General features: G+C 48.8%; 2 protein-coding genes across 3 annotated transcripts in view; one reads left to right on the forward strand and one right to left on the reverse strand.

Moving 5' to 3' along the window:
- The window catches only part of LOC102025978 (sodium/glucose cotransporter 1-like), a 62,491-nt gene extending 52,876 nt beyond the window's left edge, over nt 1–9,615 (forward strand). For both annotated transcript variants that reach the window (XM_005396369.1, XM_005396370.1), the window contains exons 12-15: nt 1,151–1,319; nt 3,649–3,861; nt 6,481–6,583; nt 8,871–9,615. In XM_005396369.1, coding sequence (XP_005396426.1) covers nt 1,151–1,319; nt 3,649–3,861; nt 6,481–6,583; nt 8,871–9,301 — 916 coding nt within the window. In that variant the 3' untranslated portion in view covers nt 9,302–9,615. The remainder of the gene's footprint in view (nt 1–1,150; nt 1,320–3,648; nt 3,862–6,480; nt 6,584–8,870) is intronic.
- A 2,038-nt stretch (nt 9,616–11,653) lies between these two features.
- Nucleotides 11,654–20,908, reverse strand: part of Rsph14 (radial spoke head 14 homolog (Chlamydomonas)) — an 82,565-nt gene continuing 73,310 nt past the window's right edge. The window contains exons 6-8 of the mRNA XM_005396368.2: nt 14,890–15,115; nt 13,738–13,874; nt 11,654–11,957 (exon numbers count right to left, since the gene is read on the reverse strand). Coding sequence (XP_005396425.1) covers nt 11,719–11,957; nt 13,738–13,874; nt 14,890–15,115 — 602 coding nt within the window. The 3' untranslated portion in view covers nt 11,654–11,718. The remainder of the gene's footprint in view (nt 11,958–13,737; nt 13,875–14,889; nt 15,116–20,908) is intronic.

Consider the following 20,908-nt stretch of genomic DNA (forward strand, 5'->3'; position numbering starts at 1 on the left):
TTGGATTGACTCTTCATCTAGTGTAATTTTACACAGCAATCTATATTTATATTTAAGATCTCTTATTTAGCCAAGTATGGTACATGCTTATAATATCAGCACTCTGAGACACTGATGCAAGAAGACCAAATATTTGATCCCAGCCTGGGCAACTTAGCAACTTGGTGAAATTTTCTCAAAATAAAAAAATAAAAGGGACTTGGGTTATAGCTCAGCATGAAGGCCCAGGGTTCAATTCCCAGTGTGTAGTAGTAGTAATAGTAGTAGTAATAGTAGCAATAATAATAATAGTAATAGTAATAATATTTACTTTTAAAAAGTAATGGATATTTGTAGCCTCTACCAGTTCCTTTTTGGAGATCTCAAAAGCAAAGCTTTCAATCTTTTAGTCTTTACTATGATGTTGGTTTGGAGCTTTTCATAAATGCCCTTGATCATGCTGAGATAGTTTCCTTCTACTCCCTGCATTGCTTTTTCCTTTCTCATTGTGAAAAAGGTGTTTGATTTTGTTAAATGCTTTGTTGTGTAAGTTGAGAGATAACTGGGGTTTGGTTTTTCTGCTTGAAGCAGACATTGAGTGTCTAATTTTGTGTGTTCCATTGATTGATTTTTCTAATGTTGAGCCTCTTTTACAACCTGGGATGAATCATACTTATTTATGTTACATAAAGTATGTTTCAGAACTTGTTAAAATCTTTAAAATCATGAGCCATAGTATTCTACTGGAATTTTTTTAAAACAGGTTACTCCTCAAGTAACTAATATTTGCCATGTATTATATATATTTAAGACAGCTTGTCCTTCCAAATTTGGGTAAACAGACTTTCTAAAGATAGTAGAAATATATATATCCATTATCTAGTAGCAGGCAGACATTGGTTATTTGTTCAGAAGCTAAAGGGTTTTCAGCCACACATTGCTGTCTCTCTTGCCCCATAATTAGCAGTGGGCAGCTGAATTTAAACTGAGAAATAGGGCCAGTGATGTAGCTCACTGGCACAGCACTTGCTTAGTATGGTAAGGCCCTGGGATTTATCGCTAGCACTGCAAAACAAAGAAATAATTACATTAACAGATTATACTTTTTAGCTATTTTACTTCCAGGGAGAAAGCTCATCAAATTTTCACTGATTTTTGGTTTAATTTATAGGTTTTTTATTATAACCTTACTTGCTACCACCATTGTTTGGATCCCTATTATAGAAACAGCTTTCAGTGAAAAATTATTTGAATATATGCTGCTGATAAGGAGTTGCCTGACGCCACCCATTACTGCCCTCTTCATACTTGCTGTGTTTTCCAAGAGAGTCAATGAGGAGGTGGGTGTTGGCATGGAATGGTATAAGGGGTTGCCTTCACACTGCAGATATCTTTATAAGACTTGCCCTGGAGGGGTTTCTCTGGTACTCAAGAGAAACATCATTTGATTTCTGAGATATCATGTCTTCCTGGGCAGATTTAGTTCTTGGGGGCAAAGGGAGCTCTCTCAGTTGTCTTTCTCCTTTTATAATGAAACCCACTTTCAGCCATGCCATGCAAGCCTGATCACCTTAAACTTCTGGAGGTGGTGATGAGAAACTCTGAATGAGTCTCCATCCCACATATTTAGCTGTAGGAAAATATTCTTCTGTTGCCTCTGTACGTGAATGTGTCATCCTCAGAGATCCCACACTCACCGGGGGAAATACAGTAGTGGGCTTCTTCCACGTACTCTGTATTGAACACATAATTATTTGAATCATTTCTTTGGGCCACATTTAAGACCAAGTAAAGACCCCCACTAATGGTTTGGTCATTTCATTAATAACACTTTGAAAGTATAATGTTTGCCTGAATGTGTCCTCTTTTGTGATTTTTTTTTTTTTTTTTTACTTTTTGTGTCATATCTTAAACCTTCTTATTTTCTAGCACTAAAGGTATGGGCTTTGCACAAATTCCTACAGCACTGGAGGGCCCTTATGATCTGGCCCTGCCTTGCCGTCCATGCACAGCCCCTGGGTCTAGCCCACCCACTCTACACAGCATGCAGCGCTGATTGCTGAACTGTCCCTGCATCCTCTGGCCTCCCTTCATTTGTATGAACTGTTTGCTTTGCCAGAAATATCTATTTACTGCTCCACCTAATCGATGATTTCTCTCACGCTCACCTCGGGTATTCAGTCCACTGGACCACCAGCCAATACTTCTTTTTCCAACCAGCTCACCAGTACTCAATTGATCAGCAAGAATGTTGAGGGGAGTCACTTTGGGCCCTAGAACTCCTTCTGTTTGCCCTCCTGGGAAGGGCATGAGTAAGAAAAGAAGCAGGTAGCGGGAGTGATTTGGTATATTACCAAAGAGAAATGACAAGATCTGACCAGGGGCTGTCTTACTACCCCAGACCCTAATTTCAGGAATATTATATGCTCCCCCTTTAACTTAGTGCACTTTTGCACGCCCTCTCTCTTGTCATGTTTTGGATGCCATACTCTGGCTTCTGCCCTTCTCCTTCAGGAATTTGTTCCTGTGGAACCTCTGCCTGGATTTTGGTTTAGCTCTTTCACTACAATGCTTGCCTTTCTCTCCATTCCACCCCCCATATCCATTCACTCCCAATTCAGGCTGTACATGCATCCTCCAAGCAAAAATCTTACTTTCATGGAATAGACAGGCTACTTGAAGGAGTCAGACAATGCCCAATGGGAAAATAATGATTTCAGATACTGATAAAGTGCTGCTTAAAAGATTTACAAAGATGATGGAGCTGGCAGGGTAGGCTGCAAGTTACAGGGAGTGGGAGACAAATGAGGACATTAGGTAAGGTGGTGGAATATCTCTCTTAAGGAAGTGACCTTGAATCTGAAACCCAAAGAATAAATCAGAAACACTAAATCTACAGGAAACACCCAAGCAGAGAGAAGGGTAAGTGCAAAACCCCCAAGACAAGAGCAAAACAGGCACAATTTAGATGCAGGGAGAAGGTCTTTATAGCTGCAGTGGAATGACTGAAGGGAAAGTAGCAGAGCTGGATGAGGTCAACTGTGGTGTGCCATTGAGGTCTTATTCTCTTGGTGGTTGCTGAGAAGCCAATGGAGAGTCCAGGAAGTAGTATGGAATTTTTTAGTGCAAGCTTTGAGAGACCATTCTGGCTTTTATGAGACCAGTGTATAATCAGAAGAAAAAGTGAGGAGCCCACTTGTGTGGGGAAAAAAATGGTAGGCAAGAGTTCATGTCGTAGCCATAGCAATGATGGCAAGGAGTTAGATTCTGGATATATTTTGGAGGTATAGCCAACAGTGTTTGCTGAGGGATTGGTGGTAGGGCAGGATGGGAAGAAAAGAGCAAGAGATGGCTCCTGGGGTTTAGCCTGGCAACCAGAGAGGTACCACTTAGGGAAATGGGGGTAGCAGCACTCATACTGGACACTTTAATGTGAGATGCCTATCCATGGTTTCACAGTAGTGTTTAAATTTTACTTAAGTTCTCTGATTGACCTAAGAGAGTGCTGTGGGTCTGTTGTGTCCTTACTCACCTTATCTTCTATAAGACATCAATACCTTGTTACAACTAGTTTAACTTTTGAACCCAGCTAGTCAGGAAAGTGATGATAGCTGGTTTATGTCATTACCCATCTTCCCCTCAAATGACTTGGGGTTCCTTCTTTTGCAGGGTGCCTTCTGGGGGCTGATTTTTGGGATTATAATTGGCTTATGTCGACTGGTGCCTGAGCTTATGTTCATACGCAGGACCTGTGAGGACAGCAAGTGCCCTATGCCCATATGCAGAATACACTACTTCTATTTTAGCATGGCCCTCCTCCTGGTCAGTCTTCTCAGCATGCTGGGGATCTCCTTCTTCAGAGCCCCAATTCCAGATAAACATGTAAGTGCTGCCTTTAGGATGCTCTGGGGTCAATCCCAGGGTCCCAGGGAGTAGCAAATACAGGAAAAGTAACTGGATTACTGCATTCTCTTTGGAAGTGGGAGGGCTGGAGTCTGGAGTGGGTCAAAAATAAGCAAGTAGTACAAAAAGAACTTGGCCTTAAAAAACCAACACTAGAGAATGGGGTTATAGCACAATGGTAGATCTCTGCCTACGGTATGGGAGGCCTTGGGTTTGATCCCTACCAGTGCAGGTAAAAAAAAACACTAAAAGTTCTTCAGGATCTGCCAGTTAGGTATTCATTTAGATTAAGAATTCAGCTTATAAAATGCAAATTTTCCATGAAAGGAGTAAGTTCACTAACCTCAGTATGAAGTAGAGTAATTAGAGTGGTCACAGCTACTGCCCGCTGCAGTAGGAAATGAAGCCACTGGGAAATGGGAGGGAATAGGATCACTGGTGGCTCCACGGCAGGAGCCGCATGTTCACAAACCATTTCCTATATCCTAGGAGAGAGGCGTCAGTCACCTCTTCTAGATATTTATTAAAACATCTGAGCTCATGAAAGTTAAGGAACTTGTTCAGGAAAACAAAACTAGCAAGAGGCAGGCCTGGGACCCTCATATGGCTGTAAAGCTCATGTTGGCTCCACCACGTCACCTAATTTACACGTTGGCAGGCCCGGAACCTGGCCCCTCCAGAAAGCAACAGGAGAGAGAGAGGGTCCTGGGTGTCCACCCAGCAATCACGAGGTCTGGAGTTTAGGAAGTTGCACAGAAGGTAATAAGTCTATAAGACCTAGAGCCTTTCTTACACTTTTGCCTGGAGTCTGGACAAAGCTAGTATTCCTTTATCAAAAGTTGAGTCACAAGGACAGGTAAGCTTAGAAGACTGCAAACCTCAGGGTCCCCCAGTTCCACTTGGACCACTGTTTCTGCTATTTTCCATTTGATTCACACTTCTCTCACATGCACAGCCCAATTGGGAGAGGACTAGAACAAATGGGATAAGAAGCCAGCTGCTCATACCCCACTGCAGAGTCTCCTTGCAGCAGTGACACACCACAGGAGACTCCCCTGCTCCTCACACTCTGAGATGCTGGAGATGGCTGACTTTTAAATTTCCGGTTTCTAAGGGTACTCATCATTCAGATTGTTAATATTTTTTCTGCTGTTCTATTAACCTCAACTGTGTATTTGTGTCTGCTCCTCCACCAGCTAAGTATGTTCTGAGTATCTCCCAGCTGCCTAGTTACATACTAGTGCCCTGAAAAAGAAACAATAACTGCCCACAGGGGATAGAGCTGAGAGAAAAAGTAGCTTTTGGGATTAGTGACCACATGCCAGCTTTAGGCCTGGGCCCTCCCGACATGGTGCCTCTGCTCACCACACCCAGGGGAATGGAACTCTGCACCCAACTCATCCATGCTCAGAAGCCTGTAGATGCCCTACAGCACTGGAACCCAAACCGTCGAGCACACGTAGCAACCTCATCCATAGGAGGCTGGTAGTGTTCTTGGGAAGGCAAAATGTGCACGTATGGTATCATCAGGAAGCAGTTAAAGCTCAAGCCAAGTCACTGTCATCAACACAGCACAACTGTAGTCCCAGGTAGGACCAGGCCTTCACCTGGGCAGCTGGGAAAGCTGCTCAATTGATGAGGCTCATAAGCATCCTGCTGTGTGTTAGCACAAAAGCACGTAAGGCAGAGATTTCTCCTATGCCTGCACCAAGGCTGACGCGATAGACTCACGTTTATCTACTCCAGGAGAGACTCAGATTTGGTGGAAAATATTCACTCAGATGCACATTAACCCTCCCTCCAAAAAAGCAACAGTTGGCTCAGTTTGGTTACTTCCCAAAGTGTCACACAGGATTTTAGGAATCAAAAATAAAACCTAGGGGGCCAGGGACATAGCTCAGCAGCGCAAGCACCTTCCTGGCAAGTGCAAGGTCCTGAGTTCAATTCCTGGTACCAAAATAAAAATAAAAATTGAGCCTGGAAAGGAAGGGAAGTATGCCTGCTTTGGCATCTGCAAATGTCCTGTTGAACTTAAAGAATTGAGCCTGACCCCAGGGCCAGGTACAGTCCCTCTTCAGCAGGGCTTCTAGAATGACAGCACAGGTCTCCCATGTCCTGCTTATCCAGATGGCAGGGCTTCTCTCTCTCTCTCTCTCTCTCTCTCACACACACACACACACACACACACACACCACACACACACACACCCCCACACTGCCAGAAGTAAACTCAGAGTAATGGGCAACTTCTCCCACCCCGAAAAGGATGGGTATATATTGGGTTCCTGGGCCCTCCTAATAGGAAAGAGCCCCAAGTTCATTGTCTCCAAATCTTTGTTTTACACTGAGGCCCATACAGGTTGTGACACTCTTGCTAAGGTCACATGACCACATGGTACCTAAGCCAGAACTGAAACTCAGAGTCCTGGTTCCCATGATTCCTTCTACCATCTTCCTTCTATCTTTTGTTAATTTAACAACCAGATTTCTTTTAGTCCATCAAGCTCTGGTCCCAGCAGCGGGCCATGTTACTATATGGCTGCACAGCAAGGCCCCATGGTGACATGCCCCTACTCTCTCTATGCTTCCCCTGTCACAGCTCCACGGGCTTTGCTGGAGCTTACGAAAGAGCCAAGAGAAGAGGGTAGATCTGGACAGGGACAGAACATGGAGGAGACTCCCCAGATTCGCAGCCACACCAGGTGAGAAGGAAGATCCAGCCCTGGGGAGTGACCTTGTGTGGCATGCTCTTAGGTGATCAGTGGCCTGTGTTGATACCCCAACACTCCTCTGCCCCATTATCCTCACCCTCAGAAATGTCTCAGGGCAAGAGCCTGGGCTTTCATTTTCCCTCAGGTGCCTCCTGAGACTGGTTAGGTCATGTCGAAGTTGGGAGGTCGTGGTGAGCAGGCTGGGCTGCAGGAGGAATGTGGGAGAGGGCAGCAGATGCACTGGGTGGGTCATCGCTGGAGGGTAGGAAGGAGACAAGAGAAGTTGGGCTTGACTGGAGGGTAACCAGGTGATGAGGAGAAGCCAGCAAGGGGATGGAAAATCAGAAGTGACTGGCATCCTAGCAGCATTTCAAAAGGCAGATCCACTGAGGCAAATGCTGATGGATGAAGACGCGGCCTAAGAACTGGCCCTTGGGTTTAGCCACACCCAGACCATGTTGTGCTTCATACCACAAAACAGTCTGGTGGTATGCAGCTCAGGGAAGAGGGTGGACTGCAGCGCAGGGATTCAAAACCAGAGGATCCTTGGAAGCGGGTAGGAGATGGCCCACTCCAATGGGGGTACAGGGGCAGGGAAGGAAGGCACCCTAGAAGCCAACCTGGGGGAGAAATAGGTGTCAGGCCAAGTGAGAAAGGACAGTTTCCCTGGAACAGGCTGACCCCCTAGGGCCTCCAGAGGGTCAGAGAAAGGGTTTTAGCAAATAGGGTCAGAAAAGGAGTGTTCCAGGAGCTAGGGGGTGGGGTGACCTGAGCTTCTTGCAGCCCCTGACGCAATCAGGGATAAAGGAAATAATGAGATTAGTCCTGAGTCTAGGGCACAGAGTAGTGAAGAAGCTATGAGTTTGGGGGAGGGCGGACTAGTGCCTGGCAAAAACCCAGAGAAGACAGGGTTTTCCCCTTTCCACTCCTGCCTGGTGAGTTCAGAGCCCAGAGAGGGCAGAGCGTCTTTCCTGACACCTGTAAGAGACGGGCATCTGCTTGGGAAGGGCCCTGTAGACTTCTGTGGGGTAATGAATGAACATAAGATCCTGTGCTTCTGGAGGCTATGGGGCTGCAGTCTCCCTCTGATGGCTCTTCTCCTCTACCAAGATGTAAACTGGCCTCCCGAGTGCCCACAATGTGCCAGGTGCTGCTCAAATTAAATGTGATAGGTATAGTTACTATCCCATTTTAGAGCTGGGGAAACTAAGGTATTGAGCAGTCAGGTAACTCATCTCTGTCCCACAGATAACCAGTCAGTGGTTGAGCTGGGATTTGAACACGGGCAATCTCATTCCAAAGTCTGGTCTCTCCGCCCCAAGCCAGCCAACTGCCTGTCATACAGCTTTGGCTGATTTGGGTGACAGTTATGCCATTGGGCTGATGGGTTCTACAAGCCTCAGCTACAAGGACAGGAGCATAGGAGACACTGACTTGGAAGTTGTTCAATGAGATGAGACAGAAAAAAATCACATTGCACATGCTGGAAGTCCACTCGGAATGAAACAGGGTTGTCTTGCCATCCAAGGAATGGCTCAGAGGTCACGTTCCAGGCAGTGGCTGGGCCCAAGCTAGTGTGCTGGAGCTGACCGTGGTGCTGACCCGAGCCTGCACAGGCCCCAAGGGACAGGCCTGTGTCAGCAGCCCAAACAATGGAGCAATACTCAAGCTCTACACATAGGCCTTTCCACTAGTTTGACCTATAAAAGTGAATGGTAGCTTTCCTGTAATTCCTAAACTGCCTCTCCCGCCCCACACAACACTAGAAAGTGCTCCCAAGCGTCCTATGGGGCCAAGCACAGAGACAGACAGCTGCTTGGAAAAGACACTCAGAAACTGCCAAAGAGAGCAGTAGCTATTTCCAGAACTTACTGGGCTTCCTCCTCCCTCCAGAGAGTAGTACTAGAAGCAGGGCACTCAGAGGAGCAGCAACTTCTGCCTTAGACCTGCAGAGACAGGAAAGGACATCGTTGCAGCACAGTGTGGGGTACCTGAAGAAGCAGGGCTCCCATGGCACTTGGGTGCCCAATCAAGGGGACCTGGGCACAGCTGAGCACCCTGCAGCCACACTGCATCCCTACAACACATCACAAGTCCCACATGCTGCCCTCTGTTTTAAGTCATGTCTCTGAATATGACTGTAGGCATTCTATGTCTATAAGTGTGTCTGTTGGACTCCACACTGAACTCAGTTCTGAGAAGTGAATCTCTAAAAACACCTCTCTCTTGTATCATGGCCTACATGCCTTCTTACCTTTGCCTGTTCCCTCTGTTCTAGCTATGTTCGGGGATTCCAAAAGCTACTTCTGGGAAGCCTTTCAACTCTTTTTTGGCCTGGAGCCACAGGTGAAGTACAAGGTGACCCCTGGAAAGGCCACCAAAGAGATAAAAGCAACTGAGGGGAAGACAGAGGCAACTGGGAAGAGGAAACATAGTGATACTTTGGAAGATGCTAAGGTTTTGGCCTCTGGAGAGGCTTCCATAAAGATGGAAGTAAGTAAGGAAAAGATGGAGCAAGGTGACACACCAGAAGGTGCAGATGGCCTGGCTCAAGGGAAGCTATCCAGGGTGATGAAGGCAACCAAGGAGAATATGGAAGATACAAAGAGGACTGATATGTTGGAAAAGCCCTACTGGAAGAAGGTGATCAGTTCCAGTGGGACCATTCTGATCACACTCCTGATCCTTGGCCACATGTACTTTGCCTGAAGCAGCTCAAGCCTAGGGTGTCTGAAGGGCACCAAAGCCGCTGCCTTTCCCAGACTTTCATCAAAAAAGAGATGGAGTATTTCCTCCTGGGAGACCCAAGAATATGGAGTCAACATGTATACCACTGAAAATGTTCCCTCAGTGTCATGTGTCAAATGCTACCAGCTGCAGAGGCATGGATTTTGTGGAGTGCTTGTTCTGACTTTTGTTCCTTCTTCTATTTACATACATTAATTTTCATAAATCAATCTTATATTCCTTGGACAGCTGGTTCTGGTATACAGTGTTTTTTGAATGAATTTGGTTTGCTCATCTTTGGTTGAGTTTTTTTGTCATAAGGAAAACTGGTCTGTAGTTTTCTTGTGATTTCTTTGGTTTAAGTATCAGGGGAGCATTAGCCATGTGAATGACTGGTGTTCTTGCCCAGAGACATGTAAGGGTAAATGTTTGGTTGGCTATAGGGAACCAGAACTCAAAAGAGAGACTAGGACTAGAGTCCCAGATGTAGAGGAGAGCAGAGGATAGGCCTAAGTAGGAAAGTGACCCAGGTAGGAAGGTGGTAGGTGAGGCCCACAGCCAGACAGATGAGCTTCTCCAGGAAAAATGAGACAAGCAGTGGCCTAAAACAGAGCCATTAGCACCACTGGTCAGGTAGCAAAAGAGAGTTACACAACTAAGACCAAGAATGCAGGGTCTTGGTGGCAGGGATGTTTGACCTTGGCTGAAGCCTACTCCTGTGGCAGGAGTAGAGCCATCCTGCTATAGGTTGAGACAGGACTGCGATGTGTGTGGAGCCCCTGGAGTACCTGCTTTCCTGAAGGAGAAAACTCCATTTGGGCCCAGCACCCAGTCTCTTTCAGACTAAGGGGCCTACCTGGGATAGTCTTTTAATTCCAAGAACACTTTTCTCTTGTTGCTGAGACAAAATACCCAACACCCAAAGTTGAAAGGGGAAAGGTTTATTTAGCTCACAGTTTGTAGAGGTTTCAGTCCACTGTCAGTTGGCTCTGAGGCAGGGTGGCACATGGCAGAGGGGCAACCATTCATGAAGCAGAAGACAGCAAAAGCAACAAGAGCAAAAGGGAGTGAGAGGAACAAGCCTCTTTCTGTCCCTTGCATTGTATCCAGTCTACTGTGATTAGGGCAATGCCAATCCAATCAGTGGACTGATCTAGCAGTCACCTACCCTTTATCCCAGCATGCTTAATTCCAGCATGACACTACAAATCAATCACACATTCTAGATTCAGCCACTTCTGAGAAAGAAGAAAAAAAAACTATGACTGCATGACGCTTGGAGTGGGGGGACATCTGTACACAAACCATAAGAGACACAAACTTCTGTGTTTCTTCTGAAAAACCTGAGGGTCCCTGGGGCTCGCTGAAAGGATTACAGGATGAGGCTCACTTAGGGCTCTGATTTTGCTAATAATATTTATTTTAAGAACTCTTTCCAGAATCAACTCTTGGTTGGTGAAGAGGGAGCCTCAAAAAGTTCCTTGGGGAAAGGTAAAGGCTCCAGCTCAGCTCGCAAAGAAAGGGCCCAGCCTGGAAGCTGAGCTCTGCCTCCCTAGTTGCTCTAGAAGAAGTCAGAACCACTGCTTCTCTCCCAAAACTAGAGGAACCCTCACTTGGTCAGACCAGGCAAGGATGGTTTGGAGATAAAGGTGCTCTCTCAACCACTTCCCTAGCCTCATTCCCAAGCCTCAGTCTCCCTGTGGAGGTAAAATCACAGAGGCGTAGGTGGGAGGCAAGCTCATGAAAGGGCTACCCTGACACTTACAGGGCCAAGGGGAGAGGAGATGGCACAGTGGGCTTTAGGATGGCCCAAGAGGGACACACACTCCAGTGGCTTCCCTGGTTTGCAGAACAATGCAGCTGTTTGAGGAGCGGTTTTAACAAAGAAATTGAACCTATTACTGTCCTAAGTGTTCAGCCCTAAAGGATTCTCTTATGAATCAGTCATAGGCACAGTCCTCTGTAGGCACAGTCCACATCAGGTTATACCTTTCACCTTCCTGTTGCTCAGGGTAAGAAGGTAGAAAGAGTAGCTGAACAGGGCACCGGTGAGAGTGCTCAACAGGGCCACCCCCAGCTGTACCCCAGGAGCCTGATGCCTCAAGCTTCCCAAGCTTGGCTGATGCCTAGTCCAGCTATGTTCCTCTTACCTTGCAACCATCTCCCTGCCCCAACCCTTGTCTCTGGAGGGCTCAGCCCTGTGCTCCACCTCTGGAGGGGACTCCAGCCCTGTGCTGCCTGGCACCTAGTCCTTCTGGGGATGGGGTTTCCCCTTTGACGGGAAAGAAAGATGTGACCATGCTCCAGGAACATAAAGCACACTGGGACCCAAAATAAAGAGATTCAGCCTATTTATTCAGGTATGGAGGTGGCTTATCAGGTTTTGCCTGATAAGAGGCTCAGGGTTTCCACTCAATCACTTTGATGGCGATCTGGGCTGCCCGCTGTATGGTCTGGTTGCTCTCCGACTCTAGGATACGGAAGGCGGGCACTTGGGGCTGCAGGCGCCTGCGGCCCTCGGGGGCCTCAGCTAGCATGGTGAGGGCCTTGGCAGCATTCAGGCGTACCTTGGTCGAGGATGAAGACAGCAGCTTCAGGAGAGGGTCGATGGCATCTGCGTCCAGGGCCGCATACTTCCCTGCAGGGAACCAACAGCAGGTTTCTTAGCCAGCCACTCTGAGGGAGCCTTCTTCTTGCTCCCCTCCATGGTTACCGCCATGCAACCAGCCTCTTCTCTCACCCCATCTCTCTTGTACTCTTCTGCCCAGTCCAGCCTGGGGAGTAGGCCTGGCCCCTAGTCCCCTACCCTCCCCTACCCTCTAACTGGCTTCATTACATGCACCTAGTTCCTAACCTGCAATTAGTCCTCACAAAGCAACACAAACGGGCATTTTTAAAATGGAAAGGCAATCATTTATGTGGCAGATAGTTCTTGAACAACTATTTTGCCCCTGGCACAAAAACACATAGTGGGGCTAGAGGTCTAGTTCAGTACTCAAGAGTGTTTGCCCAGCATATGTAAGGCCTTGGGTTCAATCCTCAACATGCAAAAACAACAACCAAAAAACCAGCCATGTGGTTCTTGCCCTCGTGACACTAACAGATATTTACTGTGTATGAGATGCTCTCCCTGACCCCTTGCCACTAAGTACTGCTATTAGTAAACTAGTGCCTTTGCTGTGAAGGCCTCTCCACGCTAGCCTCCTAGTTACCTTGTGCTTCGGGTCAGTCTGCAAGTCCTTCCCAAGGGAGACTTGGCCCCATCATGTCCCTTACCACACGCTGCACTCTACCCTGTCACTTCAGTCTACCTCTCCTGCCACTGCGCTCCCATTGTGCAGCCCAAGGCTTGGCCTGTGCCAGGGGTTCAGAGTCCCTCAGCTAGAGTACGTGCTGGAGGGTAAGTGGCTTCACATCCCTGACTTCTGGGCTCTGTCTCTGGCTATTGCCTGAATCCCCACGGGCTCCCTGGCCATGCAAATGTTCCCATAGGAAGCTTGAGCTGAATATGAATATTACAGGGGGCACCCCCGCCTCCACCCTGCTGTCAGCATCCTGACTACATGGTGGAGAGTTGGGCTGTGGACCCTGAGAAGACCTCAACCTCTGCTCCTCTGACTCATTCTGGTCCAGTATGGAGTTTATTGGAGAATTTGTCTTTGGAAGGGTTTGTGGTATATTGATTGTGAATCCAAGGCACACAGAGTCCTCCTTGGAACAAGCTAGAAGTACATACCACAGGGCTGGTACAGGTGAGTATAGGCCACTGGGGAAGGGCCGACAGCTTTCAGAAGGTCTAAGGGTCAGAAGGAGCACACCATACCCCAGATGGTCAGGCATGGAGATTAACCAAGATCTGTTCCCTCAGCCTAGGGTGACAACATGAAAGCCTGACTCACTGGGAATCCCAAGCTGGGCACCTGGGGAAAGAGAATTCTGTACTCTTATTGTTCCCCTCCCCAACCTGAGATAAACAATTATGATCAAGAAACAGAGTCAAGGGCAGAGTTCCCTTAGACCTCAGGATAACAGAGTCATGGATTACAAACTAATCAATCCCAGAATCACTTCATGGCTCACAGAGGGCATGGGTCAGAGATGGAAATTTCAGGCCCAGGGAATACTTTGGTGTAAATGTAAGTGACTGATGAGAGGCCACAGGCAGCCTGTGCCCAGGAAGAAGAAAAAGGGCTGAGCACTGAACCACACCTCAAAAGGACTTCCATGACAGGCCAAGAAGAGGATTTTGATGGAGCTTGAAGGGGTGGGGGTGAGGGGGGTCAATACCAGACCCCTGAGCAGAAGGACAAGCTTAGGAAAGCTCACCCAATCTGCTGACCTGCTAGGAAGCTCATTTCCCCCTCTTGCTTAGACCCACCCAGTTTGCAGGCATCCTGGGGTGGCTACCCTCAGCTTACCTTCAGTGGTCACTGTGGCATACATCAGGGCTCCAGCAGCATTGGCCTGAACTTCATGGTCCTTGTCCTTCAGAAGATCCACCAGGATGGGGATGACATCCTCCTGCCTCACCTGATCCTTGCCCTCCAAAGGGATGCTGGGGCAGAAAGGGGACAGTTAGGGTCTCCACTTAAAGGGGAAGGAAGAAGAAAGTCTCAAGAATGCCTGAGGGGGACATAAAAGGAAAGGATTTATTTTGGGGCTACCTTTGGTGGCCCACGACTGATCGTGGCTGGGACAGGCACCAAGGTACAGAGGAGTGTGACCTGGGGCCACTAAAGGTGAGACCAGGGGTCCAGGGTGCAGTGGAGCTTTTCCTTAAATCATCACTCAAAAAGAAATGAGACTTAGCTTCCTTGCCCCTAAAGACCTGAAAGATGATTGGCCAGAAGTCCTTTAGGGGCCTGAGTCAGATTACGCTTATAGAAATATAGGCCTAGGCATCTAGTGAGAACCCCAAGTGGAAGAAAATCCAGGAGTTATGGAGGCAAAGGGGCCCCAACTAAGAGGATGTAGCCACAGCCAAAGCAAGGGCTATGGGGAGTGAGTGAACCACCCATCCTTGGGGAAAAGGGAACCAGGGTCAGGAAACTGTGCCTCCTCATTTCCCAAGCCAGGATGGAGACAATATACTGTGTGACTGTGAGCAAGTGACTAAATTTTGTGACTCAGTTTCCTTGCCTGTAAAGGGAGACATCTTCTCCCTCAGAGAGTTGTCTATGTGTTTAGTTTACAGACAGTGCCTGAACGTTGTAAGTACTTAGTGACTCCTGCCTGTCCTAGCTATCACTGGCACTCTCCTGCTTGCCTTCCGCATAGAGAGAGGTGACCAGTCAGCTGGACTTTTGCCCAGGATGTGGGGTGAGAAAGGATTTCCTGGGATACAAGGATGCTCTCCAGCCAATGGGAAAATGGTCACCCTAATAGAGAAGGTCCATTGCAATCCCAGCACCTTTCTTCCCCAGGATATATCAGGACAGAGGAAGGGAGCTCAGAGTAGATGCCCTTGGAATGTGGAGCAGGCCTGGCTGAGATAAGACCCAATGGCCTTATCTAGGTCTCTGCAGAAGCCCAAGGGTCAGCCACTCAGTCCAGCATGGACTGGGCTTCACCTGATGGCGATGAGCACCCGAGCAGCTTTTCTGCGGATGTTTGTGTTGGTGCTAAGGAGCTTCTGCTTGAGGAAGGGCACAGCACGGCTGCTCAGTGCTTCAGTGGCATCTTCCTGCAGGCAGGGGGCCAGTGTGTCCAGGATGAGTTCCTGGATGTCCTCCTCCTCCCTTGGCAGCTTCCATACCAGTGAAGGGATCAGGCCACTGCTGAGGATCCCCTGGGCTCCTGCAGGACAGAAAAGGGTACTGGGGTTGGAAGCGTGCAGCCAACCTCCTCCACCCTGATTGGTCCAGATGGGTAGGGTGATGGTTGACAGGGGGAACTTAGCAAGCGGCCAGAGCAGGCAAGGAAGGCAAGCGGCCCTTCCTTGCCAAGGGGCCTGAGCAGCCATCAGGAGACTGTGGGTGCAGTCACGTCAGGAGCTGAGATGGAGCAGAGAGATGAGGCCCCCAAGGTCACAAAACATGCCAGCCTTTGGTCACACTGTACCTTACAAGCGACAGCCATACACAGGTGCACAGCAGCCTGAGAGACAGCAGTGACCCTTAGGAGAGCCTGGCAGCTCACTCCCACGGGCCCAGGCACACTAAGAGAACTTCTTTCTTGCCTTGCCCAGAGTGGTGAGGAGTCATTCAAGAACCCCCTCCCACTCAAAACATGTCCAAAGCCACTGGAGCCCAAAACTGGTTTGACTGTCCCCTGAGAAGAGCTTGAAGTGGAGGGGGAGGTAGAGACCTGGGGTGGATGTAGAAGACAAAGGCTAGTGTCTTCTATCCCAAAAGGAGCTGTGTCTTGAACCAAAGGTGACAGGAGCCCACAGGTCTTAAAGGGACCTGGGGCCTCAGAAGAAGGCCAGTTCTACATGCCATAGGTGTAGCGCAAGTACTAGGAGAGGTACAGTGAGACAAGACTCCCCCATAAATGACCCCACCTGTACCCTCCCCTTCTTTCTAGGGAATGTCCGCTTGTGACTACTGGGGTGTGAATGCAGAACCCAGCACAGGCAGCATCTCCAGGGACCCAGGATCTCAGAGCAGGCCTCCTGAGTCATGGGGAGGAAGGTGGTGCAAAGAGCAGCTCTTCCCCATGATGTGCAGGCCACCCGTCACTACCGTGACCAGCCCCTCCTTGACCTCTCCAGCAGCTCACACTGCCTACTGTGAGACCAGGACAGCCCCTGGGGAGGTGGCCACCAGCAAATACCTCTCTCCCACCCTCCCCAGCTAAATCCTCTAATTTACTCCAGAGAGATAAATAAACAGGTTAATTAGCCTAAAGGTCTCTGAGTGCCAATTAACACTAGGGATTCCGTCTTTGAAGACATCACCCTAGCCTCCCTTCCTTACTCCCTGAGGACATCAAATAGCAGGTGCCTGGGGTGAGGGGGGTGGCGAGGCAGGGCAGGGTATTCAGTAGCTCTTATTTTCCCTTCCTCATGTTCCATGGCTAGCAGCTTCCAGTGCTCCTGGCCAGCTTCTCACACCGGGTGTTTAGATGGAGTAGCTAGCTTTGCCCCATTGTTTTTTGGAGTACTCGGGATACAGGGAAAGCAGTTTCCTGTTGCTTCAAGTGGGATGAGCTTTGTTTTTTAAAATTTAATATCTACAGACTTCCAAAGAAGCCTAGGTTTGATTCCTAAAATATATTCTTTCCCAGCTGTGTATCCTTGGACACATTACTGAACCTCTCTGATCCTGGTTTCCTCAATGCTGAAATGAGTCTACCTGGTGGACTATTGTACAATACCAATGAAAGTTGAGAATCAACTAACTGGGGCTTGATTATGGCCTTATTTGCAGCTGTATCAAAGAAATTCCAGGGGCACACATGGTGCTGCTGGAGCTGCCAGGGGCTGCTGTCAGAGCTGGGAGGGACACAGGCAGAGGGAAGGAGGGAGAGAGGAAGTTTCAGTCAGAAAAATCCGAATGTTAGAGGTGATCACCTCCACTACTCCCCTCTTCCTTGGTAAGGAAACAGGCCCAGAGAGGAAGCTTGAATCCCTAAGGTCACACAGCAGATGTGGGCAAACCCAGGCTTTCGGTTCCTTGAGTTCTATATCTCAGGCATCTGCTTGGGCTCCTGCTCGTAGAAATACTCATCACTGGGCCCTGGGTTCATTTTGAGACAGAGGGAGAAGATTAAAAATAAAACGCGTGCCGGGTGTGCCTTTCTGCTCGTTCACTTTGCTTTTCAGCTAAAAGGAAAGTGGCGGGCCTGGCTATTTATAACTAACCCAGATTCACATGGTTTGTTCAGATGGGGGCCGGGCACACAGACCCCAAGGAAACAAACCAGAGAAATCCACTCAACTTGGCAACAGCCTGAGAATCAGTGCGGGGAGGGCAATACAGGTAGGGCACTGAGAGGAGCCAGCCAGGACAGGGTAGCATCATACAGGCCAGACCTTCGGCAGCCAGCAGCCCAGAGACGAACAAGACAACCCCACCCCACACTGGGGAAGTAGGAGGACTGTCCTCAGCTGAGGGCAGGCCATTATGGAACAGATTGTCAAGTATGTGGAAGAAAAATTCCAGGGTCCTAGATGCTCTGGAAGTACAAGAAGGCAGACATAGGGAAACTAGGCCTCCCAGAGGTAAAGGAAAGTGTAAGTGAGCAGAGAGGTAGAGGGAGCAGCATGTGTGTTTGAGGGAGGCTTCAAAAATGGCTTCACTGTTGTTTAGGCCAGGATGGGTTTAGTGGTTGAGTCAGAAAGTTCCACCAGGATTGAAGCTATGGATGCCCTGGGCATGGAGCCACCTGCAATTGAGGCTTGCTCCTTTCCTAGGAGAGAGGTTGACACCATCTCACTCTGTCCCTGCAGAGTTGTAAAAGTACCTGGTGGCTTCAGTCATCAGGTCCCCAACTCTTGTCTCTGCTCCTATTCTTCTGGCCAGTGAGGACTCAGGATGCAGTGCTGGACCCCAGGTTCTAGTCCCAGTTCTACCTCTTCCTGCCCTGGAGTAGGTACTGTGTATCTTCACCTGGCAACCTGGGCCCACCCCATAGTGACCCACCTAACCAGCTTAGCCTTGTCTGGCCTGGCACCATGCCCTGGAGTCCAGGCATACTGACATACCCACCTGTGCTTATTTTTGCTTGTGGGTGTGTTTCTGTGCCCTCAGCTTTCTTGACCTCCCAATAACACACAACACAGCTAACAGCTTCTTCTTCCTCAGGACACTCTTCTGGCAGCTTTAGGACCATCTACTGCTTCATTTATATCTCTTTGCCTGCTCTTCCACCTTCCTAGCAAATGCCATCCCTTCCACCAGTGGCTTCCCTCACTAAGATTCTCTCCTTTGGCCCTACCTTCTTCCATCTCCTCCTCCCCCTGGAACAGCACAGAGCACCCTGCTAACTGTCTCAACCCTGTCACTAACATACTCCAGGTCCCTGTGATCCCACAACTGCAGAGGGCCCTATGCTTAACTAGGCCCCAGGGACTGACTTCTTTACATTTTTAAAATTTTTTTCTGGATTGACTAGATGATATTTTTGTTATTTGACTATGCCCCATAGCACAACTCACATGGTTTGTGGGACCATGCTTACTATGAATAAATATGAAACAAAAACTTGTTGTGTACCTTCTCATTTAAACAGCTAATGTTACACTTCGCCAGTAGTTCCTAGGCCAACATCCCCAATCTTACTTGAAGACCACCAACCACATGTGACTATACTTACCACCCTTGCTGGCTCAACCATGCTGGACTTCTCTGGGTTTTCCCCAGGCATCCAGCTCCTTCATATCTAGTGTCATCCCCACCTTAAATCTCCTGTCTCTCCAAAGCCCCATCACTGGCCACTTCCTCTTCTGCTGTGGCCTCAGCCCAAGCATCTCTTCATTCAGGAAGTTGGCTCAGTGCTCAATTCTCCCCCTGCCATAGGCCCCCAGAGCCCCAGGGGGTCATCTCCAACAGTCCCAACTGACATAATGTCTGATCATTGTTCTGCTTTTAGCACAAGGGTCTAACAGGAAGGGGCCAGGTTTGAATCCTAAAACTATGCCCTGAATGAAAGAGGCCATCAGTAAATTATTGCTGTATGAACAAATACAATCATTAGTTTGACAACAGGTGAGTCATCCCTCTCACTTTGAAGTGATCACCAGGGTCAGGTCAGGCAGGCAGCAGTCAATCCCAGTGGACCTCTCCAGGGGGTTAACCTCCGCTCCTATGGCTGGAATGTTGCAGAGTGTTCTTACTCTTGCATCTAGGTTTGCACCTGCAGAAGCTGCCCACAAATCCTAATCTTGCAGTAGAAACTGCCTCTGCCCACCCCTGACCATGTGCTAATGCACATTTCCTATATATATTGACCCTCCAAATTACCCTGAAACAGACAGTAGATACTGTGTCAATACTGGACCAGTTTAGGGGCTGGGGATTTAGCTCAGCGGCAAAGCGCCTGCCTGGCAAGCGCAAGGTCGTGAGTTTGGTTCCCGGTACCGGAGAAAAAGCAAACAAACAAACAAAAAAAAAGATAACGCTCACTTAATACTGGACCAGTTTGTTTTGCTTTGTTTTGTTTTGTTTTGAGACAGGCATTTTGACACATGAGGAAGATGAGGCTCAGCCAGGTTCCACAGCTGCTGACCTCTGTACAGTACTACGGGCAGGGGCCTGGCCTGACACAGCTTCATGGTGTGGCAGTCATGCACACATAGTAGCCCTTCAACTGCTGGCCAGATTACTTTGGTCCTCACTGGCCACCTCCAAGGAGTAGTGTGCCACATCTAGGTTGGCCTTAGTAATGTCCATAACGAGTATCTGTCTTGTCCCTAAAAGTTTAGGCAGTACTTTCATAAGTGGGCTGAGACCCTAGGATATGTAGTGCAATAGTCTCCATTTTATAGCAGAGAAACATTCCAGGGAGACGATGGGATGATTTCTTGGGGCCAGTGGGACCAACTGGCAAAGCCTAACCCTTGCTCCTGCCTTCCAACCACAGACCTGGGCTGGAGCTGAAAACCCATCAACTTCAGACAAAGGCCAGTTCTAACGCTTCCGTTCAACGAATGGGGTGATTCAAGTAACTGGACTATAAAAATGTAAAGTAACAAGTAAGGTGTTGGCTGGAACTGCACCTGCATTTTATCAGAGACATTTTAAAATGCACAGCTTCGGTTTACAATGATAAAAAGAAAGACAACAGCATTAATGTCCTGACACTCTGGCCTGAGTTTTCTAAACACTGAAGTGAAGTACTCCTAGCTCTGAGGCCCACAGATGGGGTCTCCTTGAAACTACAATTTGGCAGCTTATACTCAGTGCATTTTGCTGAGGGTCCAAAGACGCCAGTGAGGGCCTGGCTTTCACTGAGATGATTCCCTCCTGCTTCCCTGGGCTGGGGGCCAGCTCCGAGGCCCTTCTTCTGTCCAAGGCAACCTTTCCTTGAGTTAAGATTGCCAAAGACCCTGAAACACGCTGAGAATAAATGCAGCAGAGATGAATAGTGCCCGCTCCCATTCTGCACAAACATCACCAGTGTGAATCTTAAGATGTGCAAAGGCCTTTAACATGTCCTAGAGGACTGTCGCGACAACCCACGGAAGCAGGTGCCACTAACCCCAAACAGGATAGGAGAAATTACTCAGCTGCCCGCAGTTGCAGAACTGAGGGACCAAGCCGAGCTCGAACCGGGTTGGGAAAAGGCGATCGGAGACCAAGAATGGTGAAGGGGCCGGGGCTACTACTGCTGTGAGGGCCGATCGCCCTGGCTGCAAGAAGCATCCCCGCTGGAGGAGCGGCACAGTCTTCAGAACCCTAGCGCTGGCAGCCTGTGCAGGACTGCGGCGCGCGCCGAGCCTCGGACCCGCCCCTATCTGTCCCTATTGGATCTCCGGCGCGTTCGTCAGTAGCCTCAGCCCAATAGGCGACGAGCCGGCGCTAGGGGCAGGGAGGAGGCGCCCGGCGCCTGGTCCCCGGCTGGCGTGCAGCAGTACTCCCCCACCCCGCCCGCGGTTGGCCTGGCAACGTGCTGCGCTCGCGGCTCCGCCCCCTGCCGGCGGCGGCG

The sequence above is a fragment of the Chinchilla lanigera genome, unplaced genomic scaffold, assembly GCF_000276665.1.
Source record: "Chinchilla lanigera isolate Chin_1 unplaced genomic scaffold, ChiLan1.0 scaffold00054, whole genome shotgun sequence".
NCBI lineage: Eukaryota > Metazoa > Chordata > Mammalia > Rodentia > Chinchillidae > Chinchilla > Chinchilla lanigera.